The sequence below is a fragment of the Buteo buteo genome, chromosome 29 (genome assembly GCF_964188355.1).
Source record: "Buteo buteo chromosome 29, bButBut1.hap1.1, whole genome shotgun sequence".
Classification (NCBI taxonomy): domain Eukaryota; kingdom Metazoa; phylum Chordata; class Aves; order Accipitriformes; family Accipitridae; genus Buteo; species Buteo buteo.
The window spans coordinates 2,824,710-2,851,106 of NC_134199.1; the positions used below are offsets into that span (position 1 = coordinate 2,824,710).

Below are 26,397 nucleotides of genomic sequence, written 5' to 3' on the forward strand. Positions count from 1 at the left end.
GTCCACACGCCCTGAGGACCGGTGCTGCCTCCGACCAGGCTGCATGATGGGTGCCGGGGTGGCGTTGGGCATCGCCGGCCCCGGAGCAAGGGCAATGCGGAACACGGCACAACCCGGCGCTACCTCCGTGCGCGGTGAGCAGCCAGCCCTGGCGCTGAGCGTGGCCGCGTGAAGGGCTCTCCGACGCCATGGCCCCGGGTAGGCGAGCGTAAGCCTCCGGCCGCCGGCGGCACTGGCGAGGGGGAGGAAGATGCCAACACCTCTTCGGCGCTGCCTGGCCTGTGGTCCCCCTCGCCCGGGCGCGGCGGCCGCCACAGCCGAGCAATGGATTCCTTCTGCTTTGTCTGCTTCCAGAAAGAGGAGCTGCAGCCCCTGCACCTGCACAGGTCAGTGCCGCGGTGCCCGGCCAGGTGGCATGCCGCTGGTGGGGCACGCTGCGAGCCCATGAGGGGCATGGGAACATGGCACCGAGCCGGGCTGGGGGATGATGCCTGGCATGAGAGCTGCCTGCCTTGGCTGTGCCAAAGTTTCCCTTGGAGCAGGCGCATCCTCTCCTGGCCGAAGGAGATCATGGCCCAGTGCTGTGCCGTGCCGTGCCATGCCACGCCGTGCCATGCCGCACCGCCCCATACCGTGCCATGCCGGGGAGAGGCTGTGTGCACAGCACGTGTGTGCATCCGGCATGTGCTTCCCTGGCAGCAGCTCTCCAGGGCACGGGGTGGGTGTCCCGTGCCGCGCTGTGCCATGCCGTGTAGTGCCGGTGTGCCCATGGGAGCGGGGCTGTTGGCAGCGGTGTGTGTACCCACAGCATCCCGGAGCCATTCCGCCCACTCCTGCTCACCTGAACGGGGTCCCGGGCCGGACTCTGCTCCCTGAGCCTTGCTGCCGCCCCTGGGGCAGGGGCTGACTGGGGGGGTCAGGGGGCCAGGGCTTTTGGGGGGTCCCCAAGGAGGGCCACGAGGCTCCCCAAGGTCTGGCCCTCTCGGCAGCAGCACCAGCACTCACCTCCCCCCCTCCCTGAAAGCTCCTCTCCCATCCGCGCTGCTGAGCGGCAGCCAAGGCGAATGTGCCGATGCCGGAATTAGCCAGGCAGCCAGCAGGGATGCGAGGTGTGAACGCCGGCACATGTTGTGCCCAACTGCTCCTCTGTGGCACCGAGCCACTGCCGGCTCCTGTCCCATGCCACCATCCCCAAAGCAAAGCTCCCGCCCCGCCGCAGCCGGGACCCCCCCCACAAGCGCTGGCTGCCCATGGTGAGGTCCGGGGAGGACGGCGGTGCCGGGCTGGCGGCCAGGCAGAGCTATGGGCTGGGCCGTGGGCGCGTGCCAGTCCAGGCAGTCTGTCCTTCCTCCTGGTATGCAAGAAGCTGTAGGATTTGTTTTGGTGTAAATCACGTTTTTTGGAGTCTCGATTCCCATGAGTCGCTGCCCACGAGCACCCACGAGGTGCTGGGAGGGGGGGGCTGGGGGACCAGAGATGGGAGAGGGGCCTTTGGGATGTGGGTGCTGCTGGCTGGAGAGGGACGCAGAGCATCCCCGGGGCTCCTATCTCGTAGCCGGACTTGGGGTTGGAGCTGATCAGCTGCATCCAGCCTGTCTGTGCTGGGCCACAGGCGGCACGAGTTTGGCGTTCTCAGCCGCGGTGGCGGGGCATCCAGAGTGGCAGTGTGGCGGCCCGAGGTCCTGCGTGGTGGCTATGGGGACCACCCTTCCCTGCGCGGGGGGATGTCGAGGGATGGTCACCCGTGGCTCGTTCCCAGCGACTTCTCCCGTCCTGCCCTGCTTCGAGGTGGGCTGCGCTGGGTGGGGCTCCCCGTCCCCAAACCCTCCCCTCGTTGTCACCAGCCTGTCCCCGCCAGCCTTTCCCTGGGCCTGCCTCCAGACTGGGAGGACAGGGCTGTCATCGCCTGCCGCTGCCGGTACAACGGCTACCGGGATGGGCTCCCCGCGGGCCGGTGGCGGGGTGTGTGGTGGTGGTGGTAGTGCCAGCAGCGGGACCCACCGGCTGCTCCCTGCTCCGCCACCGACCCACCGCCTGGCCTTGGGCATGTCACCCTGAGCCAGAGGGGGAGCGTGGGCCCACGCACGTGGGTGCCGGAGGCAGCGTGCCTGTCCCCGCAGCCTCGCTAGATGGTGCCAGGAGAACGGGCTGCGAGCGGAGGCGGATGGCGGGCGTGCGGTGCCGGACGGTGCCAGGCTGGCCAGGGTGCCAGGGTGCCGGGGCAGGCCCCGTGGCTCTCCCTGTGCTCCCAGTTCAGTCCCGCTTGCTGCTTTGGTCCTGGCTGGTGATGGGATGGGAAATGCTGTAAGCGGGAGCTGTGGGCACAGCTGTGCCGTGGCCCCAGGCAGCGAGTCAGCCGGCATCTGCGGCTTTAGACCCAGATGGGGGGTGGGAGTGGGACAGTGCCGTGACCCCGTTACACCCCCAAAACTCACCTCCCCCATGAAGAAACCTGTTCTGCTTCTTTTCAGAAGAAGCCCATTCAAAAGAAAACCGTGCTATTTCCTTTCAACCCAGTAGTTGAATAGTCATCATTATGCTCCAGAGCCAACACCACATCCAAGCTCCCCACAAGTGGCCGCAGGCAGATGGTGCTGCAAGTCCTGACCCAGCCTGTGCTGGGGGGGGCCAGCACACAGGACGCTGTGCCCCCTGCCCGGCTGGCTGGGGACCATCCTATGCCCCCCAGAAGCACGGGATGGAGCTGGGGGGGGCTGCGGGAGAGGAGGCAACACCTTGAAGGCCGCTGGCAGCGGCCGGCGCATCCCCACTAGGCAACTGAGCTGCAGATCGTGCCCCACGGCACCTGGGCTGCGTCTCCTCCCTGACCTTGAGAGCAGCCGCTGGGAATCTCATCCCGGCAGCCACGGCAGAGGATGGCAGCACGCCGCTCAGGGGGACCACCGAGGTGGGGGGCACTTAGCCCCCTGCCCCAGTGCTCCAGGAACCAGCTCCCACCAAGCGCCCTTTCTCCTTGAAATCCCCTTGGCTGAGTGCTGTCCGCAGGGAGCGAGGGGGCACCCGTTCCCCCCCCCAACATGGGTCATGCATCCCAGGCTGGCAATGCGGAGGGGAGCCGGGACGGACAGCGGGCAGCGAAGGTCACGCCGGTGCCTGCGCCGCGTGGGGAGGCTGGCCTAACCGCAGGGGCAGAGCAGGAGGTTTTGGGGCTCGGTGGATGCTACAGGGTGGAGGGAGGGGGGGAAACATCCAAAAGCATCTGGGAGACGCTGCCGGCAAATCCCCAAGCTGGCGCTGCGGCTCCCGGCGTGCTCCGCTCCCGCGTCGCCCTCCCTCCTTCCCTCCCCGCCTGCTCCTTCCCAGCATCCCTGCCAGCATCTTAAGGCAGGTTTTAGCTCATGTCACCGGAGCGTGACAGGCTGCGGGTGGCCGTGGCACCCCGACCCACATGCTACGCGGGGCACGGCCCCTTGGCTCCCACTCTGCCAGGGAGGAGCAAGTGATGGCGAAGGGACGAGCGACCTTCTCGCTGAATTTAGAGGCGATTGGGCTTGCTAGAAATATTTTGGGCTTTTCAGGTCATTTCCCCGCCAACCGCCCTGTCTGAGCACATCCCCTGTGGCACAAGCCAGGATATTTCCCTTCCGAACAGAAATCCCGGGGGCATTTGTGGTCCCTTGGGGAGCTGTGGGCTCATCGCATGGTTTGGGATCGAGCTAGGTGATAAACATGTTTGATCCAGCTCTCTTTCATCTCGCTAATCTTAATTAGTTATTAATATTCTCTAAGTGCTTTGAAGACCACGAGCTCGACGCAAACACTAACTGGTGCTATTGGTGTTACTATTATTCAATCTGTGTGTGACCCACGTGCTGGCGATGTGCCGGTCTGCAGCCTGACAGCCGCAAAATGAGCCACCGAGCCCCACGGAGCCCCACAGAGCCCTGCCGAGCCCCACGGAGCCCCACGGAGCCCTGCCAAGCCCCACAGAGCTCTGCCGCAGCCCCGCTGGTCCTTCAACAGCTCAGCCTCCGTGTACCTGGGGCACGGCACAGTTCCGTCTTCCAACACCGGGGCGGTGACACCGGGACCCGAGCGGCACGCGGGGTGTGCGATGTGCTGTCCCTGCAGCCCCCCGCGGTCCCCGTGCAGGCTCCCCGGGCACTGGCGCTTCAAGCCTGACCTAGAAACAGCCCCGAGCTATAAATAGGGCGAGCCAAAGGAGAGCTCGGAGGCGCAGCCTGAAACGCCGTGAGCAGGAGGCTGCGGGAGCCGGGGAGCCGCAGCCGGGGGACGGTGTGGCAAGGACAGGCAGGGGACACGGGGGGACGGGTGCTTTGTGCGGGTGCTATGGGAAGGGACGAGGCTGGACCCGCTCCATCCCCAGCAGCGATGGAGAGGGGCGTGCGAGGAAGGCTCCGGTGGCTTTTACCAGCCCGTGTCCTGCTTAGGCGGCAGCACAGGGAGCACCCCAACTCTGCCCCATCTCCCACGCTGTGCCCGTTCCCGGCACCCTAAGAGGCTGTCCTGCCCTGTGCCACCCCTTTCCCAGCCCCACAGCGGCTGGCCTGAGCACCCATCCAGCCTGCCCTGGCTTGCTGGGTCGCTGGGTTCCGGTGACGCAGGGGATGGCATTTCTGCCCTCGTGCCACGCAGAAGTCCCCATCCCGGTGGGGATCGCGCATGCTCGGAGCATCTCAGCCATGGGTGCCGGGAGCTGTGGCAGGGTCCGGTGAGCGGAGCGGGGGGATCGAGGGGACCGGCAAGCACTTGTGAGCCACAGCCACCTCTCCCGCTGCCCAGACCCGAGGCCGGCCGTGCCCCAGGTGGCTGCCGGACGGGAGAAGGGTGGCAATGTCACGGCAGCACCTGGCACCGAATTAAAGAGAAGTGTCAGAATGTGATTCAGCCTCTTGCCTTAAAGTCATTCATAAAAAGACTAATTGCTCTTCATGCTAAACTGGAAGTGGATTAGAGCTGCCAGTGAGTCAGTGGCAATGGCTCCCCTGCCCTCCCCGGTGGCGGGGGGGCTCAGGTGGCAGCAGGACAGCTCCGGTCCCGGTGGAGCGGGCACAACCAGCTCGTACGGCCCACGCGGTGTGGGAACAACCCACCGACACCCCTCGGGTGAAGGGACCTGGTGCCCATCTAAGAGCCAAGGAAGCTGCAAAGCGAATTGTGGCCTGTGTTAAAATGTCCCTGCTCAGCCCTGGCAAAATCTGAAATCTGGAAAGACTGGATGTGCCCAGGGATGCTCCGAGGAGGAGCGCGGTGCCTACCCTTTGCCTTCCTGCCACTGTCCCCCAGGCTGGAGGTGCCTGGGAGCTCCCGGTGCCCGCCACTGGCATCTCTTGCTGAACATGTTGCCAAACTTTAACGAGGCTGAAAGGAAGCCCGCGTGGCGCGTCTGCCTCGGCCGGCTTTCCCTGGCTGGGTCCAAACGGTCCCGCCATTCCTGAGTGCATGGGGGGAAAGCCACGTGTCCTGCACGTGTTTAGGGGTGACACTTTGGAGGGGCGAGCCGGGCGCTGCCCGTGCCACGGTGGGCATCACCCACGCTGAAGGAGAAGAAATCCAAAGTCTCGGAAGGCGCAGGGAGAGCAGGGGACGGGGAACCTGCCGCCAGCGGGATGCGGTCCTGGGTAAGGACATTTCCGACGCACGGTGCTGATGGCGGTGAACCCCAGATGCTCCAGGCTTGGACTATCGGAGTCTTTTTTCGCTGCGTGCAATGACGAGTGGGGTGGGGAAGGGGTGAGGGGCCCGATCCCCGCGTGGGTAACCGCAGAGGTACCCGTCCCAGCCCCCGCTCACCAGCACGTCCCGCCGGTGGGGTGGTTCCTCGGGGCTGAACCCCGTCCCGCTCGGGGCTCCGAAGGCCGCCTCCTGCCCCCGGGACGCACCGCTCCTCCCCGCACCGAGCACCCCCGGGGGGCTAAACCCACCCGCAACCCCCGCGTGGGCCTGAGACCCACGGGCCGGAGCGGTGCCGGTGCTCGGGGCCGGGGCGTGGTGGTGGCCGAGGGGCGCGGATGGGGAGCGCCCCGCATCCCCACCGGCTCCCGGGGACACGGCGGCGGAGCCCCCCCCCCTACGGCAACTCCCCGGGGGCTGCGGGGCGGCGCCGGTGCCGGGCGGAGCGCGGGGCGGGGCGGCGCGGGGAGGGGGGGGGGGCGGGCGGGGGGCGCCGCTCTCCGCGCTCCGCTCCCTCCGCTCCTCCGGTGGCGGCGGCGGCGGGGCCGCGGCATGAGCCCGGCGGTGCGGGAGGCGAGCGGCGCGGCGCGGCCCCGCGCGGGGGGCGGGCGGCGGCGGCGGCGGCGGCGGCTCCTCTCCCGCCGAGGACGGGGCGCGGCGGTTCGCCCCACCGGTAAGGCGGCGGCGGCGGTGATGGTGGTGGGGAGGGGGCACCGGGGGGCACCGCCCGCTCCGGTACCGGCTCCGCGCCTTTGTGGCGGGCGCGGCGGGGCCGCCCTTTGTCTGGGGGGGGAGGCGGGCGTAAAAAAAAAAAAAACCAAAAACCAAAAAAACAAAACCATCACGGCATAACCGGGGTGAAGGGGGGGGGTTGCCTCCCGCCGCTCCCCGCAGAGCCCGGGGAAGGAGGGGGGCGGGGGGGGGAGGGGGGCGTTGAGGCACCGGGCGATGCGGCTGCTGCCCCCGGGGGGGGCTCGGCCACCTCCCCGGTGGGAGCGCGGGGTCCCGCCGGCGGCCGCCTCCCGGGGTGGTGGGGGGGGGGGGGGACACGGAGCGGGTCCCTCCTCCGGCCGGTGCCACCTGCGCCCCGGGCCGGCCCCGGGCCCTGCGGCCGCGGGGACAAAGTCGGGGCCGGAGACGGAAGCGGCGTGAGTCACACTTGAAAGGAGTTTGTGGCGGAGCGGGGATGGAGCCGGGGGGGGGGGGGGGCAGCGGCGGGGAGGGGGGGGGGGTTGTGCCCTCGCAGCCCTGCGCTGCCCGCGGGGCCGGTTTCCGAGGGGTCCCGGTGAATTGAGGCGGGGGGGGGGACACACTCTGGAAGGATGCACCGCGCTGGAAAGCGGCTGGGGAAGGGGAGCGGGGAGGGGAGAGGTGGCCTGGGGGGCAGCTGAGGCCATCTCCCCTCGTCATCATCTCCCCATGTCATCTCCCCTCGTCGTGTCCCCTTGTCACCTCCCCTCGTCGTCTCCCCTCGCGGTGGGGGTGCGGGAGCCGGCCTCCAGCCCGCACCAGCCTCTCGCCGGCTGCGGCTCGGGCAGGGGGAGCGTGACCCACTTTCCTCCAGGTCCGGCCTCGCTGGCGTTGGGGCCGCCGGCGGGCTGGCGACGCCGGCCGGGAGTCCTGCCGCAGCTCGGAGAGACGGGTGAGCGGCACCGGGGAGAGCGCGGCGGTTCCGTTCCCCATCTGGCGTTGGGGTGTCGCCTGGCGGGAGGCGAAACCTCGGAGCTGGGCGCCCGCATGCCAAACCCCCACCCGCCTGGCTCGCGGCGTCGCCGCGGCGTGGCCGCGAGCGGGGTGTTGCCGTACCCTGCCCGGGATGCTGCGGGAGGAGGTTGCCTGGGGAGCGAAGGCGAGGCGGGGGAGAGGTGGGAGCATCCCCCTCGGTGGGAACCGGGGACGAGGCGGGGGCCGCCGGGGCGATGCCCGGGCTGCGGGGTTACAGCAGCTCCGGCCACGAGGGTCCCGCACGGGGCGGGACGCGACCCCGCCGCGTGTAAAGGCCGTGAAGCCCCTTGGAGCGGAGGTAGGGCTGGTTTTCGCGGCAGGGTGACGTGCCCCGTTGCCCCCGAGAGCGAGAGGGGCCGAGGGGCCGGCTGGCCCTGGCCAGGGGGACCGGGCGGGCGATGGGCAGGTGCCGCTCGGGGCGTTTGTCTTTGCAGATCCCAAACGTGCGACGCTGCCGGCGCTGGTGGAAGAGTTTTGGGAGGGAGATGATGACAGGCTGATGAAACCAATCAAACAATGAAGTAATCATAAATCCCCGGTGCTGGCGGCGAGGCGCGGCAAAGGCGGGAGGAGCTGGAGGCTGGAGTAGCTGAGGTCCTAATGAAGCCATCCCGCTCGTCAGGAAAAATCCCGGGAGGCCCAAGCGCTGAAAGGCGGCCAAGGTCCTGCCGTCGGGGGCCAATGGACGGAGATGGCACGGTGCGGATGAGGGCAGGGAAAATCCTGCTAGCAGCTCCAGGAGAGCAGTGTGGAGCGCACGGAGGATGGCGGCGGGAGGGGAGAGCAGTGGCTCCCCGGGGAGCTACTGCCACCCGTGTCTCGGCAGGATGACGAGAGCCGTCGGAGGAGAGAGCCCGGGTACGGCTTTATTTGCTCTTCCCAAATTCACCGGCGAAACCTGAATCCCGGGACCAAAGGCTGAAGAAGCTTGTCAGAGGCTCATGGCTGGGATGGGAGATGGTTCGTGCTACGGGGGATGCTACGGATGGGTGTGATGGGGCCTGACCCTGCCCCACAGCTGAGACATCCCCACTGGGAGAGCAGCTCCCGCCGACTGGGAGCCTGCGTGTTTCTGGGTGTTCGTCAGCTTTGCCGAAGCCGATCCTGGCGCCGGGCTTTCTGCTCTGGTCCGGGCAAGGAGCTAGTACGAGAAACTCCAGATAACTGGGAATTCAGCACCGTTGCGTGGAGAAGTGTCCCAAACCGGGAGCGCTGGGAAGTCACCGTTGCTGCGGGTGCTTTGGCGGAGGTTTGGTGCTGGTTCAGGCTCGTGGTGCAAGCGGCACTTGAGTGTTTCCCAGCGCCTTCCCACCACCACGGAGCCGGCGAGAGGACTTGGAGATGTGCCCCATCCATCGCCTCTTTGGGGAAGGTGGCTGCTCCTCCTGCGTCATGGGATGCTGGCAGAGGGGCTCTTCCCAAAACGCTGCCCGCCTGCAGCCGCTGGCCAGTTTCCCTGCGCCGTGTTGTGACCAGCCGCTTCCCGGACACGCTCGGCTTGTCTTAAGCGGCTTTGGATGGCGCTGGGGCGGCTTGTGGGTGGAGGGACCCTCTCCCCATGTGTGTTTTGCTGCTTTTGGTGGGGTGGGAGGCAGCAGCCGTTCTGGGCAGCGGGCAGCGCTGCCTGCAGGCAGCCCCGATTGTCCGGACGTGGCGGGTACCCGTGGCTCCGAGCCCCCATGAGATGCCTGTTCCACTCCCCTCCCCGTGCCCGTGGAGACGGCCTCGTTAGGCGAAGGTGCCTTTGCGAGCCTTCCCTGGGTGCCGGCCTGCCGCTGCCCCCAGAAAGCGCAGCTAATAACGCCTCATGCCGGCACGCTGGTCCCAGCGGCACAGAGGAGATGAGAGGATGTCCCCGGAACGGGGTCAGGCAGGAACGGAGGCGGCGGAGGCTGGAAATGGAGCGGGGTGCTGGGAGGCAACAGCTCGGCGCAGGGCACGGCCACGGCACCGCCTGTGCCCCTCGCCCCGGCATCACTCGGCCTCCAGCCTGCCAGGCTGGGGGGGGAGTCAGCGTTACCCACTAATAACTAATACCGATTACACCATAATTAATGAGCACGCTGCTGTTGTAGTGAGCGTCACAGCAGCGGGAGGGTTTGGGGATGGGGAGAAATCAAAGCTCTGCAAAATACACGTGGTGCGGCCGGGGCACCCGCAGGGGCAGAGCAGCGTGTGCCTGCGCCTGCTCTGCTGCAGGGTATTTCTCATTTCTCCCCTCTCTAAAGAGAAATCTGGGTCTTGTAGAGACTCTAACCTGGCCCTGCGTGTTTTTTTCCCTTTGTCTTCCCAATTCTGGCCCCAGAGCAGCCCAAGGTGCAGGTAAGTCCTGGCCCCTTGCCGGGCTTCCAGTATGCCTTCTCGCCGTAGAGACCCCTGTATCAGGCTCAGCCCAAAAACCTTTTTTCCTTTGACCCCGCTCAGTAACCGGGTTGTTTTTCTGACCTGTCGGTGTCTGATGTGGCCACAGGGTATTTTTTTTCCCCCTTCCCCTCTTAATTTCCAAGCAGCCGCTGCTCCAGCAGCCTCCTCTGCCGGGTGCCTGGGGCAGCTCTCCCGGGCGGCCTCTGCTCCTCTCAATGAGCTCTTAATGAGTTTGCAATTACTTATTGGCAGAGCCGATGAGCCCAGGGCTGGGCGTGCAGCGGAGCGGGATGCGGAGCAGGGGAAAGCATCCTCTTGCAGGGAGTGGCATCGGGGTGGGAGCGGGTTGGCAGTGCTGACCCTGGTACCCGGTGGGATGCTGGGCTCCGGATACGGGATGCCATCCTCCTGGGAGGTGCTCCGCGGTGTTGGGGATGGAGCCGGGGAGGTTTGGGGAGAGCAGCGGCAGCTGCTGACGGGAGACAAGTGGCTGCCTATAAATACCTGCCAGGGAGCGAGGAAGAGGTGGGTGGATTATCCTCCTCACTCAATGAGATAAATGGTTCTGAAGCTTAAACACAGAACAATTTTAGTCTGAATAGTAGGAGAAATGGTTCAGGACGCGGAGATGACGGCACAAACCACCTGCGATGAGTGGCGGGGTCCTGGTGCTGCTTGGCAGCATCTTCGCTGCCCCTTTGCCGTTCCCCGGGGTCCTGTGCTGGGGGGGCCTTCTCCAGGACTCAGCTGGGATGCACGTCGTTCCTCTCTGCTTTTAAAAGCTCATTCTTCAAGAACACCTGAAACAACTGAGCTGGGGGACCATGTGCCGGGAGGGTGGTTTTGGCTTCCTTCGGGTGCGGCGCCGGCTCCTCTCCCCCGGTGCTTCGGGGCTGTGCCGTGGAGGCGGGAGAGGAGCTGGCGTGCCAGGAAAAGGCCCCATTTCTGCTCTGATTTGACCCGATTTGGCACGTGGCCGCATGGGCGGTTGCGTTGGCATGACTGGTGCAGGCTGAGGATGCAGGACCTCAGCGCCAGCCGTGCCAGGCTGGCAGCATCTCTCGCCATGTTGGCGCTGGCGCCCCGTTCCCTGCCATCCCCGTGAGCGTGCAGAACCGGCTGGAAACGAGCCCTCGCTCCCTCTCCCCGCTGCCGCCCCACTTTGCTGCTTACATCAAACCCAACGTGTTTTCAAAAGTATTTCAATTTTTAATGAAAACTTCTGCGCTTACACTTTTTTTGGCCTCAGTGCGTTGGTATTTTGCCCGCCATCGCTGTTTGGTTTTCCCCGGGATTGGTGTTGGCTCTGCGTTCCTGTTAGCCTTGACAAAGTGGGGTGCGTTGCACCGAGCTGGCCGTAACGGAGGCACCGTGGCAAGATCCCGGCAGCGCCTGCGTCCCTGGCAGCACGGCCCCATGCCTGCCCTGCGACCCGCACCACAGCAGGTTTGCCTGCTCCATAAAGCACCGCAAACACAGCAGCCGCAGCCCTTGGGTGGCTGCGAAAGCCTGGCAGGCAGCAGGCAGGGGACTTGGCGTGGTGGGACACCAGTTTCTGATGAGCGTTTCTCGGTCGCCGGTTAGGAAGGAGCCGCCTGGAAAACCCAACAGGTTTAGCCAAGGGAAAAAGCAAATAGCCATTGACTTGGAGAGCTCTTCTAAGCAGCCGTCAGTCCTTCACCTCCTCTCTCCCATCCCACCAGCGGATTTTTTTCTCAAACCCCAACTTTGCCGACTTGAATAATCGCATTTCAGCACCGGTTAATTAAGAGACATTGACGAGCCTGATTGTAAATTCAAGTGTAGACAGAATTCTTCTTGCAGGATGCTGGGAGCTGTTTTTAGTCATGCATCCATCGAGCTGCTGTGCTGATCCACCTCCACCTCCAGCACCCAGACACTGAAATGGTGCTCCTCTTCCAGGAGGCCAATAAAACACTATGGAGATGAGCTGCTTTGGAGATCTTATGAGTCAAGCCGTTACATTTTTGGAACATCATGATGTTGAAGTTCCTTTTCTATTTTTCGCCCAACTTCCCAGGAAAAAAAAAAAAAAAATAAAAAAAAAAAATTAAGAAGCTGAGCTCTGCTTTGGGATGAGAGGCAGCACCGTGGTGGAAAGAAAGGAGGGAAAGGTTGGAGATCAGGCTCAGCCTTCTTGGGAAAAGGCTGGGAGGATCCTCATGCATTGGGCAGGACCCTGACCCCGGGGTGCTGCGGGTGCTTCGTGGGTGCCCGTGGGGCATCCAGCACCGTTTGGGGTGGCTGTCCCAGCCCCTTCATGGCCGTGGCGTGGGGCTTGGCCCGCGGGCATTGCCTGGGCCCCCTCCTGTGGTGGGGCGGCTTGTGCGCACCCTCCGGCACGGCCGCTCTCAGCCTCCATCTTTTCAGCCGTGGGCTCGCCGCCCGCGAAACACCGTATGGATGTTTTGCGGGCGGCGAGCCCACGGCTGTAGCCGCCGAGCACCTGTGCCGCATCCCCGGCTGCCCGCCGATCGGACCCCCGGATGCCATTATTCCCGGCAGCAAGCAGGATTCATTTTAGAGTGGGATTTTTTCCCCCCAGTGAGACGCCGCATTAAAAATCTAAATATAAACCGGCGCCCGCTCGGCTGCTGTCCCATGATTTTTGTCAATCTGCTACAAAATCAAAAAGTAGCCGGATTTATCTGCTGTGGTACCCACCGGCCCCAGGGGGCCCGTGTCTCTGCCCAGGACTCGCTCTGCGCAGGGCGGTCGTGCTGCGCTCTCGTGCGTGCTTCCAGTGTGGGGTGGCTTGGCAGGGCATTGGGTTTGGGCTCTTGGGGATGATGGAGGGCGATGCAGCGCCCCGAAGACAGAGGAGAACCCGGGGTGGTTTTGCCGTGGTGGCGGCGTGGCGGGTGAGTCCAAGCTCGGGTCTCATAGCGGGGATGGCCAGAGTGAGGGAAAACGGCTGCCGGTTTGTCGGGAGCGAGGAACGTCGGTGCTGTTGTCCACGCGCCGCTGACCGGGCTCTGCACCAGAGCGTCCAGCACCTTGGTTGGGGAAAGCCGAGAGTCGGTGCTGATGGATGGTCAGAGGTACGTGGCGGAGTGATTTGCTGCAGAGCCATCGTGTCGCCGCTCGATGCCTGCGGCGTGGCCCTGGCCCTGCTCCGGAGCATCGCAGGCTCGCAGGCGGGCTCGGCTCTGGAGGGGGCTCTGGTGTTTTGCAAAGGTGGGAGGGTGGAGGGGACAGGGCTGGCTCCTGGGGTCTCCACTGGGGACTGCGGCAGCGGTGGGGAGCCCCAAAGGGCCTCAGCTCCCATCCTGCGCGGTGGCTGTGAACTCACCAGGGCCGAGGAAATGTGTGTGTGTGTGTCCGTCCATCTGTCCGTCTGTCCATGCCCCTGCCCTCCTGGTTCTGCCATGCCCCGAGCCCTCACTTTGCCCCCAGACATCCCCCCGAGTTGGAGCCCCTTGCGGAGGCTGGAGCATCCTCTCCAGAGCCATTGGGTTGGTGTCCCCTGGGGACAGAGGGGTGGCACCCAGCGGGTGCTGCTCAGCACCGGCCCAAGCAGCCCGGTGTCCCTTTGCGAGGTGCCGTGGCTCCCAGCCCCGGGGACGGGACGGGGCGCGGTGGCTTTGCAGCACCCACCGAAAGCGGTGACGCGCCTCTGCTTTGCAGCGCAGCCATGAGCGCGGGTTCGATCGAGCAAGAGCCGTCGCGCAAGCTGGCCTGCTGCGGGGTGCCCCTCATCACCGAGGACATGCAGTCCCTGGCCATCCGCACCCTCTCGGGCACCGACATCAGCAAGCACTACGACCTCATCCGCGAGCTCGGCAAGGGCACCTACGGCAAGGTGGACCTGGTGTCCCACAAAAGCACAGGTGAGGGGAGCGTGGCGGGGGTGGGCGCGGGGGACGTGGCCACGTTGGGAGCAGGGTGTCCAGCACGTCCCGACCGTGCCCCGGGCTCATCCCCATCCCCTGCCCACTGCAGGCACCAAGATGGCCCTGAAGTTCGTCAACAAGAGTAAGACGAAGCTGAAGAACTTCCTGCGGGAGTTCAGCATCACCAACACGCTCTCCTCCAGCCCCTTCATCATCAAGGTCTTCGATGTGGTCTTCGAGACCGAGGACTGCTACGTCTTCGCTCAGGAGTATGCCCCCGGCGGGGACCTCTTCGACATCATCCCGCCACAGGTGGGAGCCCCCGCCCCTCCCGTGGGAGCCTTTTTGGGGCGGTGGCCATCTGGGAGGGTGCCCCATGCGCGGGGACCGGGCATCCCTGTGTGGGTCAGCCCCAACCACAAGCACCTACAAGCAAGTCTGGGACCCATCACCTGTCCCCTGGGTGGCCAGAGATCCATCATCCATCCCTAGGGTGAGCTGGGACCCATCACCCATCTCCTGGGTGGCCTGGGACCCATCGCCTGTCCCTAGAGTGGTCTGGGACTCATCACGCATCCCTAGGGTGGCCTGAGACCCATCATCCTTCACCTGGGACCCATCGCCCATCCCTTGGGTGGCCTTGGACCCATCACCCATCTCCTGGAGGAGGTCCTGGCACCCATCCCCCATCCGTAGGGTGGCCTGGGACCCATTGCCTGTCCCTAGAGTGGTCTGGGACTCATCACCCATCCCTAGGGTGGGCTGGGACCCAACACCCATGCTTTGGGTGGCCTCGGACCCATCACCCATCCCCTGGAGGTCCTGACACCCATCCCCCATCCGTAGGGTGGCCCGGGACCCACCACCCGTCTCCCTGCCGCAGAGAGCACCCCAGATAAAAGCAGCCGCGACCGTGTCAGATGTGTAACGACATACGGATCCGGCGGTCCCGGAGCTGGGTGGGATGACCGCAGGGCTCGGTGGCGGGTGGCTGACGCCGTGTCCCCGCACCCGCAGGTGGGTCTCCCCGAGGAGCTGGTGAAGCGCTGCGTGCAGCAGCTGGGCCTGGCCCTCGACTACATGCACAGCAAGAGCCTGGTGCACCGGGACATCAAACCGGAGAACGTCCTGCTCTTCGACCGCGACTGCCGCCGCATCAAACTGGCCGACTTCGGCATGACCCGCAAGGTGGGCTGCCGGGTCAAGCGCATCAGCGGCACCATCCCCTACACGGCGCCCGAGGTTTGCCAAGCCGGCCGGGCGGAGGGTTTCGCCGTGGACACCAGCATCGACGTCTGGGCTTTCGGGGTGCTCATCTTCTGCGTCCTCACCGGTAACTTCCCCTGGGAGGCGGCGGCGGCTTCCGACGCCTTCTTCGAGGAGTTTGTGCGGTGGCAGAAGGGGCGGCTGGGGGGGCTGCCCTCGCAGTGGCGACGCTTCACAGACAGCGCCCTGCGCATGTTCCAGCGCCTGCTGGCCCTCGACCCCGAGAAGCGCTGTCCCGTCAAGGAGGTCTTCTACTTCATCAAGTGCGACCTGATGGCCGAGGTGCGGCGCCGACCCTCCTACCGCTCCCGCAAGCACGCCGGGGACAAGCTCCCCGCCGGTCCCCATCGCCACGAGGCGGCCGGCTCCTGCACCCCGGCTCCGCTCAAGAGGACCGTCCTGACCGAAGGGAGCGGACCGCGCGGCTCCGAGCCGAGCGCGGCCCCCCCGGGGACGGCGAGCAGGACAGACGGACGGCAGGACAAAGGCAAAGGGCAGATGGTCCTGGCCACAGCAATAGAGATCTGCGTCTGACGGCGCCGGGGCGGCGCGCGGCGGCCGCCCGTCCCGTCCCGTCCCCCGGCCTCGGGGACGGGGAGTGTCGCTCGTGGTGGTGGCACGAGCCGGGACCAGGCTCCGGATCTCCCAAAGCAAAAAAAAGAAAAGGAACAAAAACGAAGAGGAAAAGGACAAAACCGGTTGCGCTCTGTAGCGCCGAGGATGCTGATCCCCCCCGCCCTGCCTGGGTGATGCCGGTGGGAGCCCGGCCAAGGGCACCGCTCGCTACCGGGGAGGACGTCGGTGCCCCTGGCTCCTGCCGTGGCCGTGCCACCCCCTCCGAGGCTCCCCCCGGGGTGGCACGAGGAGGAGTCTCCCAATACGGGGAGGAAGAGCTTGGCCGGGGGGGGAGGCTTCGTGGGTGGGGGCCGCCACCCAGGGCTGGGGGGGTGCGGGGCAGCCAGCGCCCACCGGCTCTCCCTCACCCCGTGCTCGGCCCCCAGCCGGGGCGAGGGAAGGCCGATGACCCCCGCACGGTGGAGGAGGCCTCTGGGGAGCTTTGGGTGGGTGGTGATCTGCCCCCTTCCACGGGTCCCTGCCCCACCGGTGGGGACCGGGAGGGGATGGAGAGGCGGGCGCCGTGGCCGGTGATGGGCAGCCGGGGGGTGGAGGGGGGGTCACCGGCATCCCGGGACCCCCGGCAGCTCCGGCTGCCTCCCTGCCACGGGAGGTGCTGGCAGCCATCGATGTAGCAAGTGTCCCTGTCTGTGTGTCGTCGTGCGTCCCGGCCGCAGCCGCCGGCAGCCCCTGTCCCCCCTACCCTGCCCCGCCGGGCGGCCACGGCCCCCTCCCAGGCGGGAGCCACGCTCCGGGCTTCGGCCGGCGGCCGCGGTGCCGGCTATCCGGCAGGTCAGATGCTCGGGGCCGAGGCTGGCTCTGCCGTGGTGTCGTCCCCTTGTCCCTTCTGCAGACTTTTTGTACCCAGCGACTGGAAAAAGCGGCGGCGGCGCATCTCCAGGCTGGTCTGCGCGACCTGGGGAGCAGGGGATGGGGGCTTCGAGCGGCCTCCCGAAGGTCCGCGGGGTTCCCTGTGCTGTCCCCATCGCCCCTCCTTGCTGTCACCCCTTCCCCAAACCCCGGTTCCCCTCCCCTGAGGCTGGCAGGGAGGAGGCAGCGGGGTAAATCCCCCCCCCCCGGGGCCGGCTGCGGCGAGGCAGGGTGGCGGTGGCAGGAGCCGCTGGTGGCCCCTTAGTGACAATGTCACGGGGGGGGGGGTGCGTGTGTGTGTGGGGGTCACAACTCCCCTCCTGGTTTTGGGCACCCAGGGTGGCGGGGGGCTCACCCCGCTGCTGGGGTGGGGAGGCTGGGGGGCACCCTAAGGTGGCAGCACCCAAGCCCTGGCACATTTCGGGCTTCCCTCCCATCGGGTGGGCGCCGTGGGGACCCCCAGTCCCCCGGCCCCTCCGGCCCCCCAATTCCCGCACAAAGGGCTATAACGCTATTCAGCAGCAGCAGCAGTTTACACAGCAGGCGGGTGCCCGGCCGGCCCCCCCAGCCACCGCCGCTGCCCCCCCCATCCCCGCAGCACCCACCCCTGCCCGCCGCCCGCCCGCGGTGCCAGGGCCGAGGGCCGGTTTTAGAAGTAGCATTGCCCCGATGTAGAGACGCTAGGCGCGGTTTTTTCTCCTTTTTGCCTTAGGTCCCTCGATGTCCTCGATCTTTCGTGCAATAATGTAGATAAGGGATCCCGGCCGTCCCTGGGAGGGCTCGGTTGTACCTCCCCGGGCGGTCTGTCCCACGGCGGGGGGCCCGGGTGTGATTTCTGTTCCCGTCGAGGTCGCTGTGTCGGTAGGTTGTCGGGTTTTTATTTCCAATTCCCTCGGCTGTCGGGTTTCGGACCTTCTTCCCGTAGGAGAGGCTGTAGTGTCACAGACGTTACCTCAGTTTGTCACTGTTGAAAAGGATTAAAAAAAAAAAAAAACAAACAAAAAAAACCAACTAAAACCGTAAAAAATGACAAAATACATAGTTATAAAAGCAAAAAAAAATTCTCAATGGCGGTGAAGACTTTTTTTTTTTAAGTAAAACCAACGTGACGCTGCTTGTGCAGCTGCAGGCGGGCGGGGAGCACTGCCCGCCTTTGCCCCGCCGTGGCCTCGGGGCTCGCTGTCCCCCCACTTTCACCCTGTCTCCCCCCATGCCCGGCTGCCGTGGGCACCCCAGGGTGGGAGGGAAGGGGACCGGGGAGCAGCACAGCGGGGCCGTGGGGGAGGGTGGTGGCACCCGTGGGTGAGGGGGGGACCCAGCCACCCTCAGTGCAGCCCCCTCCAAACAGGCAGAGGCTGCCTGACGCCAAACGTATTCCAGCCATGTCCGCAGGCTAATTTCAATTTCCTGGTAATTATGCAAATGAATGTGGATTTAATTAAGGGCAGATTTCATTAAAGTCTTCTTGGGGAAATGAGAACAGGGTGGGGGGGAGAGAGGAGGAGGAGGTAGGGAAGGAAAGATGAAGGCAGCGCCCACCCCGGAAGATAAATGGCTGCAGGGGATACCGAGGGGATGGGATGGGATCCCTTGGGAGCGGGACCCCCATTACAGGGGGTCTCAGGGTCCCCAGCCCAGAGGCGGGGGGGGCTGTGTGGGGCAGGTGCATGGCATGGCTGGGGGGGGGGGGGGGGGGGGGGCATCGCCCGGGATGGACCCCGGGAAGATGCGGCTGCGGCTTCTCGGGTGCATCTCCAGCCCCGCTCCAGCGATGAGGGCAGCAGGCAGCGAGCCCTGGTCCTCCGCCGACTTCAGCAGCCAAGGCTTTCATCTCCTTTCCCTTCTCGTCAGGGCAGGGAAAGCGTTTCTTTGACACGTGATTTATTTTTTTTCTCTTCCCCAGCTAAAAATACAGATTTGGCCACGCCAAAAGGTCTAGGAAATCAGTGTCATTGTCACCAGGCGCTGGCTGGAAGGACCCTCCCCGATCGCAGACAAAAAAGGAAACGCTGCCATTTGACGTCTTTGAAATGAACCACTCGGGTTGCTTTCAGCTGAACCGTCTTTAATTCAAAGCGAAATGGCTAATTTTATCCCAGCAAGGTCGGGGATGCTGAGAGCCCGTCAGTGCTGGGAGGGTGGGGGCTGCTCATCTCCAGGTGAAACCTTCAGACCCAAAACCAGCGGTGAAAGCGGCTCTTTGGCAAAGCCATGGCTTGCCTGGCAAAGCTGCTGCCTGCCCGGCAAAGCCATCGCCTGCCCGTCCCCTCTCTGAGTTTTCTCCCGGGTTCGGCCGGGAAGGTGGCCGCCCCAGTGCCACGGCCACTGACCTTGGGCAGTCCCCGAGCGATGGACGAGCAGTGCTCGTTGGTGCCACTCCAAAAGAAAATAACTAATAGATTTGTACAGATCCTTGAGCCGGCCAGAGGGAAGAGGCACAGGGTGCCAGGCGTGAAAGCGGCAGTGGGGCTGGATGCGGGATGGGTGCGGCAGATCCAGCCCCCCGCAGCGTCCCGTAAAATCAGATCCTTCCTAAGCTGGCAAGGCCAGGGGGTCCTCCTGGCTGTGATACTCAGCAAAGCCTGCCCACCTCTAATTTCATCCAGCCCTTCGTTTCTGGAGCTTAATTTTGCCCATTTTTGCTTAGAGATGCTAAGTGAGCCACTGCAGCCCCAGCTAAAATACTGGAGGTTGAGAGTAAAAATAACTGTGAATGCTCCGCTCATTTGGAGTGCAAATGATCAATGCCAAGCCAGCATTGCAAAAAAAAAAAACCAACCCAACAAAAAAACCCAACAAAAAAAACCCCAACCCAACCCCAAACAAGCCCTTTAAAAGGTAATATTTTGCCACCAAGACGCTGCTTCAGCTCCCCGATGATTCAGGAGGGGCTGCAGGATGAGGCCCACGGCAAGTCTTCCCACGCATCCCGAGCCGGGAGGGGAGCGCAGGGTCTGAGCTGCCGGTAACTTCCCCAGCCGCCGCATGGAGACGTCAGGGGGGATGCAAGCCTGGCGTGGCAAGAGTTTTCATTAAATGTGCTTCTTAGGGCTGATCCGCTTTCAAGAGTTTCCAAAAATAGTGACAGCACCGAGCCGAGATGGGCGTTGGAAGGAAATGTGACTCATGTGCTACCCAGCGCCCAAGCAAAATCGGAGGAGCTCGAGGCCACCACGCAAAATGAGCCACCCGAGCGAGAGCCGCTGCTCAGGGACGCTGCCAAGAACAGGGTCTGCAGGAGGATGCACGAGGGCATCCCAATGCCTTTTCTGGTGGCTGCAGAGCTGTCTACGGAGGGGACGCAGCTTGGGCTCGTCCCTCACCCGTCCTTTCCGCAGGGCCCCTCTGCTGTCTGCGTTTCCAGCTGCTGGGGAGATGACGGACAGCTGTCAGTCAAAACCTGGTGGCTGCCGAGGACAAGCTGCTGGAGCCAGGCAGCAAAAGCTGTCCTGAGGTGGGGAAGACTCCAACCCCGTGCCACATGGGATGGTTCAGCAGGGCCACAGCTGGTGGCAGAAGGGAGAGGTGACCTTGTGTGACAGATCCAGCCACCTTTGGATCAAGGGAGAGCAGAACTGGCTGCACCTCCATCCCTGTCCCCTCATAGCCCATCTCCCAGGCAGGTCCATGCTCAGTGGAAATAGCCCTGTGAGCATCCCATAGGGAACGGCTCTGGGCCAACCTCTGCCAGGTGCCCACTGCCTTTACTCCACCCTCAGCCGGCTGGGAGGATTTCGGCACAGGCTAGAGGAAGGCAGGAGGCTGCCGGCGTCTCCGACTTGGCTGCGTGCCCCCCGCAATGGGTTTGGACACGTTTTTATCACCCAAAGGTGTTTCTTCCCCTAGAAAACCCAGTGGTTTTCAGCAGGGTCTTTTTGCTGGAAAACGGGTGGGTTTGTCAGCTTTGGGCGGACGGGTTGGCCACAATTTTGGGGTGGGAGGAGGTGCCGGGGAGCACACCCAGCCCTGCACACCCCCACCCCGCCACCCATATGGTTGGGTTACGGCTCCGGCTCGGCAGGCCTCCCACGTTGCCATGACAACTGCAGCATCCCAGCTTGGCAAGGACAGGAGATCTCCGCCATCCCCACCGCTGCCTTGCCCGGACGCAGCTCAGGATGCCGGCGCAGGCAGCACCCCTGCCCTCAGACCCAGCCGCCAGCTCAGGGTGCCACAGGCAGCACCCCAAGCCCACAGCTGAGCGTAAGGTGCTATTTACGCTGGTTCCTAGGGGCCGGTCCATGCTCCTCCTCATTCAGACCTTCCTTCACATACCTCCAAAAGCCACAGGGCTGGCAGCAGCAGGGGCAGGAGAGGTTTTTGCTTTTCAGGCAAGGATCTGCCTGTTCAAACCCCCCCCCGCACTGCTGCAGACAGGTCTCTCCCCCAGCTGCAAAACAGCAGCTCCTGCCTGCTCCAGCTTTGCTGGGTCCCAGCTGGCAGAGCATCCCTCTGCTAGACACAAGGTCCCCAGGCCACCCCCAAATCCCTTCTGTCCTCCCTGGGGGTGGAACGGGGTGGGCAGCAGGCTCCCAGATCACAGACCCCGCTCCTGCAGTCACCCCAGCTCTCAGGGCAGCAGAGCCGCCGGGGTCTCTGGGACTGGCGTTACCCCACGCTAATTAGAGCATCATCACAGGCGGCTCTCGCTCTCAGCAGCCTCGCAAGACCTCGGCTCTCAGCCTGACAGGATCCTGAGCTAAACCCTCGCTGACAGCGGTGGCACCAGGCTGGGAAGAAACTAAGCTCCTCGTCTCAGAGGCTGCTACACCTCCAGAAAGGTCTCATTTGAAAAGCATTAATACAAGATTAATAGAGGCTTTAATAAACAGTGAATCAACTGCTAACGGAGCCCAACTTGTAAGCCATCTGTAACACCTCAGGGGTTTAAAGGCATCCAGAACATGTCTGGAACATGCTTAAAATGGATGTTAATCACCTTGTAGCCCTGAAGACACCACACCGGAAAGAAACTTTAAGATAAAACGTTGCAGATGAGACAGGGAGCCTGCCTCATCCCTCCGCCACTTTAGAGGGGGTTTGATTTGCAAGTCTTGCCCCCCTGCGCTGGCATGAAGGCAGGCAGAGGAATTTGGGCCACCCTTGTACCCCTGGGGCTGGAGCTAGGTCAGTACCCTGGGATGAAACAAGGCCAGTTTATAAGGGACAGCCACGTCCCACCTGAAGCATAGCCACCCCCTGTGAAAGGGCACCCACCCTCATCACGGAGCAGGGGCTGGAGGGGTAACAGGACACTGCTTGGAGCAGGATGACCACTGAAGCGAGCCTCAGGTCCCTCTGTTAGGGCTACACCACCCTCCTCAACAGCTTTTCCTTGTGCCCATCAGCACGGCCCTTGCTGAAGCTTCACCACTTCATCCCTCCGCTTTGCGCCTCCCTATCCTCTCTGCTCCCAGCATTGGATAATCCCAGACAGTGATTTAGATCTCCTCCCTCAACCTCCTCTCCTGCAGACTGAAGGCGGCCCAGGTCCCTCAGCCTCTGCTGGGCTTGCTCCACCTCGTGACACGTCTGCAATCACTCGAGGGACTTGACCCTTCCCCAGCCTGGTTTGAGGAACACCGCAAGGACCCTTTCCCAAGGGCGGAGGTTTAGTTTCGAAGTCCCGCTTGTTCCAGCCAGGGCACTAGGTTGGCTTGCGCTGCAGAGCTCTGCACCCACCTCTCCCCTCCCAGGCATTGCTCACTGAGGCTGGCTGGGGTAAGTTGTACGTGGCAGGACTGCCTGCCTGACCCACAGGGTGCCTGGGACACTTACTTGGCTTCAAGTCCAAGTGGACTTCAATATTTGGGGGCTGCCAGACATGCTGGCTGAGAGACTCTGGAGGCTGGGCATCAGAGTACAGTCTATGGTTGTTTGAGAAGTTCAGCAGCATATATCCAGAGGACAGTGGTAGTTTAGTGGTCAGGAGCTTCTTGGTGGTCTTTAATTGCCTCACAGCACCACTGTTCAGGATGTTCGGGTCCATGTGTTTGGATATCTCCCTTTGGGGGAGAGAAGCAGCTCTGCAGAACCCAGGGGCACTTTGGTTGGCATCAGCTCTAGCTGGTTGAAGCAGACCCAGATTCGCTGTCTGCTTGCAGGGTCAGAAACTGAACACCATCTTGGATGGCTTCCAGGCTTCCCGAGGGCGGTTGGATCTTGTGGAAGGACAGGCATGGGGTCAGAGACTGGAACCAGCACAAGTCACATTAGTCTTACAGCGCTCTCCCTACAGCCTGAAGTATCCTTCGACTGGAGACAACCTACAGCCATCCTTGGGAGTCACTTGTTCATGGCAGAGCCTCCTCTGCTTTACCATGGAGTAAGCCCAGTCCACTGCAGACCAGATCTGCAGGTCTGAACGGCTGCTCCGCAGCTCTCAGGTAGACATTCACTGGCCGCTCTGCTTTGAGAAGGTATCAGCATCTCAGGGCACAGCCACAAACAGCTCAGGATCTTCTGCCAGAGCTCTGGAAAGGATGAGTCCCACACCCAAAGTCACTGTTCAGAGCATGGAAACACAGCTGCCTTGTGTTAAGAGCTTCACAGCCATGTGAGTGCCTGCAGCTGTGTAGTACAAGCTAAATGCATTCTCCAGGCCCCAAGCAGCTGGAGGCTGACACTCAGCTGAGGGACATCCATCCATCCATCCATCCATCCATCCTGCCCTCTCTACGTCAGTTGAGGAAGTCTCCCAGATTTCAGCCCCAGCCAGGACACCACACCATCAAGATCTCCTCTGTTAGCTCAGCGCCAGCAGTGTAACAGGGTCTGCCACAGCGCACAGAGTAGCTTCAGTCCAGTCCGCAAACATAAAGCGTCACCCACAGCGGAGGAAGGTCTGGGGCAAACCAGGTCCGCTGGAGCCACCCGAGGATCCCGATCAGCTGCGGCAACGTGGCGATCTCGCTAGAAACAAGAGTCTTCATCTTGAAAATCATCTCTGAAAGCTCACAAAGATCTCAGGAGGTTCCCGACGGCTGGAAAACGGCAAACACCACACAGGTCTATCAAGTCGGAGGACTCCAGGGGCCCAGCTCAGGAGGTAGCCCCCAGACCCCCCCATGGACCTGGCAGGGCAGCCAAGCAGCGAGAGACACCCAGAGCCCACCAGCACAAGCCCCAGGCCCTCCCTGAGGCCTTATATACCCCTCCTGGCAGCAGCAGCTGCACGTGATTGGCCAGGGCAGGAGCAGGGAAAATGGGGGATTGGCCAGAGCCAGTAAGGCTGCAGGGGATTGGTCAGGAGTCCCTGCCTCCCAGACCAATCCCAGCCTGCGATGGGTCTTGCAGCCAAGGGGAGGAAGAGCCCGGCTGGTCTTCTCCTGCAGGAGCTGGTTGTGGGGTGGTTTTGCCTGCTGGGGGGGGTGGATGATGGACGGATGGACAGACGGATGGATGGGGACAGACCTCTGCGGAACGCCCCAGGAGCGCTTGCAGTACCAGCAGCCCCTCAGCTTGACCCTGCACCGCGGGAAACCGTCCAGACGGAGCTTCTGCCTGGCTTTGATGGAGCAAACCCGGTGGCTCTTTGAGACAGGGAGCCATGTTGTTGTTGGGTCGTGGCCGCGGTGGGGTCAGGTGAGCCTGCGCAAGGGTCTGCCAGTGCCGGTCTCCTGCATGACCCAGTTACAGCAGTTCAGTGAGCTCCTCGTGCCCCACTCTGGTATTTCTGCCTGAGCCATCCGCTGTTCCAACCAGTTTAATTACCCACATCTGAGTCATCCCCGGCCCAGCTTTATCAAAGCTCGCAGCCTTGCAGACAAACCGCCCTTTGTGCTCCTCCAGCCCCTGTCAATGGGGAATTGCCAAGTACCAATTAATCAGCGGCTCCTGCTGCGACAGGCCTGGGAGATGGTGCCCCAGGAAGATGGAGATCAAGGAATGGAGAAGGGCCACTGCCGGCCCGACGGGACAGAGCTGGGACTACAGCCCGGGTCCTGATCCCACCCCAGCAGGATGATGGGGAGGCACAAGCTTCCTCCAGCAGGGACCAACCACAACCCCTGCCATATCATAGAATCATAGAATGGTTTGGGTTGGAAGGGACCTTAAAGACCATCTAATTCCAAGCCCCCTGCCATGGGCAGGGACACCTTCCAGTAGACCAGGTTGCTCAAAGCCCCATCCAACCTGGCCTTGAACACTTCCAGGGATGGGGCATCCACAACCTCTCTGGGCAACCTCTTCCAGTCCCTCACCACCCTCACAGTAAAGAATTTCAACCTTATATCTAATCTAAATCTCCCCTCTTTCAGTTTAAAACCATTACCCCTCATCCTGTCACTACACTCCCTGATGAGGAGTTCCTCCCCACCTTTCCTGTAGACCCCCTTTAAGTACTGGAAGGCTGCTATAAGGTCTCCTCAGAGCCTTCTCTTCTTCAGGCTGAACAACCCCAACTCTCTCAGCCTGTCCTCATAGGAGAGGTGCTCCAGCCCTCTGATCACCTTCGTGACCCTCCTCTGGACTCGCTCCAACAGGTCCATGTCCTTTTTATGTTGGGGGCGTCAGAGCTGAACACAGTACTCCAGGGGGGGTCTCGCCAGAGTGGGCAGAGGGCGAGAATCACCTCCCTCGACCTGCTGGTCACACTGCTTCTGATGCAGCCCAGGATATGGTTGGCTTTTTGGGCTGCAAGTGCACACTGCCGGCTCATATTCAGTTTTTCATCCACAAACACCCCCAAGTCCTTCTCTGCAGGGCTGCTCTCAATCCACTCATCACCCAGGCTGTATCTGTGCTTGGGATTGCCCCGACCCATGTGCAAGACCTTCCACTTGGCCTTGATGAACTTTATGATGTTCACATGGGCCCACCTCTCAAGCCTGTCAAGGTCCCTTTGGATGGCATCCCTTCCCTCCAGCGTGTTGACCATATCACACAGCTTGGTGTCGTCGGCAAACTTGCCGAGGGTGCACTCAGTCCCATTGTCCATGTCACTGACAAAGATGTTAAACAGCACCGGTCCCAATACCGATCCCCGAGGAACGCTGCTCGTCACTGGTCTCCACTCAGACATCAAGCCGTTGACTGCAACTCTTTTGAGTGCAACCATCCAGCCGATTCCTTATCCACTGAGTGGTCCATCTGTCAAACCCATGTCTCTCCATTTTAGAGACAAGGATGTCACGCGGAACAGCGTCAAATGCTTTGCACAAGTCCAGGTAGATGATGTCAGTTGCTCTTCCCTTATCCACCAACGCTGTAACCCCATTGTAGAAGGCCACCAAATTTGTCAGGCATGATTTGCCCTATCCTTATCCTGGATGCTGGCCTCACTAATGCCCGAAGCATTTCAGCTCTCCACCGTGGCCAGGTTTCTTGTGTGGTGGTCCAGCAAGCCCTCTAGATGCAGAGACACCTGGAAATCCAACAGTGGCAGCTCTTGGCCAAGAGAGAGGTGCTTACAGCTATGCCAGCTAGAGCAAGGCAAATATTTGTGAGCATGGGAAGTGTGCGGGCCAAGATCATCCAGCCCGGTGAGGATGGGTGATGTGGGGACAGCTCCAGCAGGTCCATCAGCTCCTCCTGCTTCCTGAACCAGCCGTGGGCCTCTGGAGATGAAAACCAGCGCCCAATTTCTAGGCCATGACTATGCGGTTCACGGGGAGGGCTGTAAATCCAGTTTGCTGTGCAGTGATTTTCAAGCTGGCAGGTCTGAGCGGTGATGTGAGACATCCCCAGTGCTCAGCAGGGTTCATGTGCGTGGGACTGGAGCAGAAACAATTTTTGGGGGTGAATGTAAATGTTAAGAAGGAGAAAGAAAAAAGAAGAACTATTCTGGCCCAAATCAAATCCACATGTTGGTGTAGGGGGTTGTTTCAATTCCAGGTGTCAGGCGTTTTCAAATCTGCTTAATACAGCAGAAGTAAGGTTGATGGGGAACATCAAAGTGACATGCCCACAAGTTTTGCTCTGAGGTGATTAATTTTAGTTTGGATTTTTCCTTGTCATTTTAATTTGGGGGGCGGGGGAGGGGGGTGGTGGTGGTACGGAAGAGTCAGTTTGGCCAGGCTGCGAAACCTCTGAGCAGCTAATGAGT

General features: G+C 62.8%; 1 protein-coding gene across 2 annotated transcripts; it reads left to right on the plus strand.

Annotated features, from left to right (window-relative positions):
* Positions 1-324: 324 nt before the first annotated feature.
* SBK1 (SH3 domain binding kinase 1) lies at positions 325-17,395 on the plus strand. Of its 2 annotated transcripts, none has more exons than XM_075059301.1 (4): positions 325-386; positions 13,393-13,595; positions 13,708-13,910; positions 14,616-17,395. In XM_075059301.1, the coding sequence occupies exons 1-4, from the start codon at positions 325-327 to the stop codon at positions 15,396-15,398; spliced, it is 1,251 nt and encodes a 416-aa protein (XP_074915402.1). In that variant the 3' UTR covers positions 15,399-17,395. The 2 variants fall into 2 exon arrangements, with proteins under 2 accessions (XP_074915402.1, XP_074915403.1); XM_075059302.1 differs by lacking the exon at positions 325-386 and adding an exon at positions 6,268-6,328.
* The last annotated feature ends 9,002 nt before the right edge of the window (positions 17,396-26,397 follow it).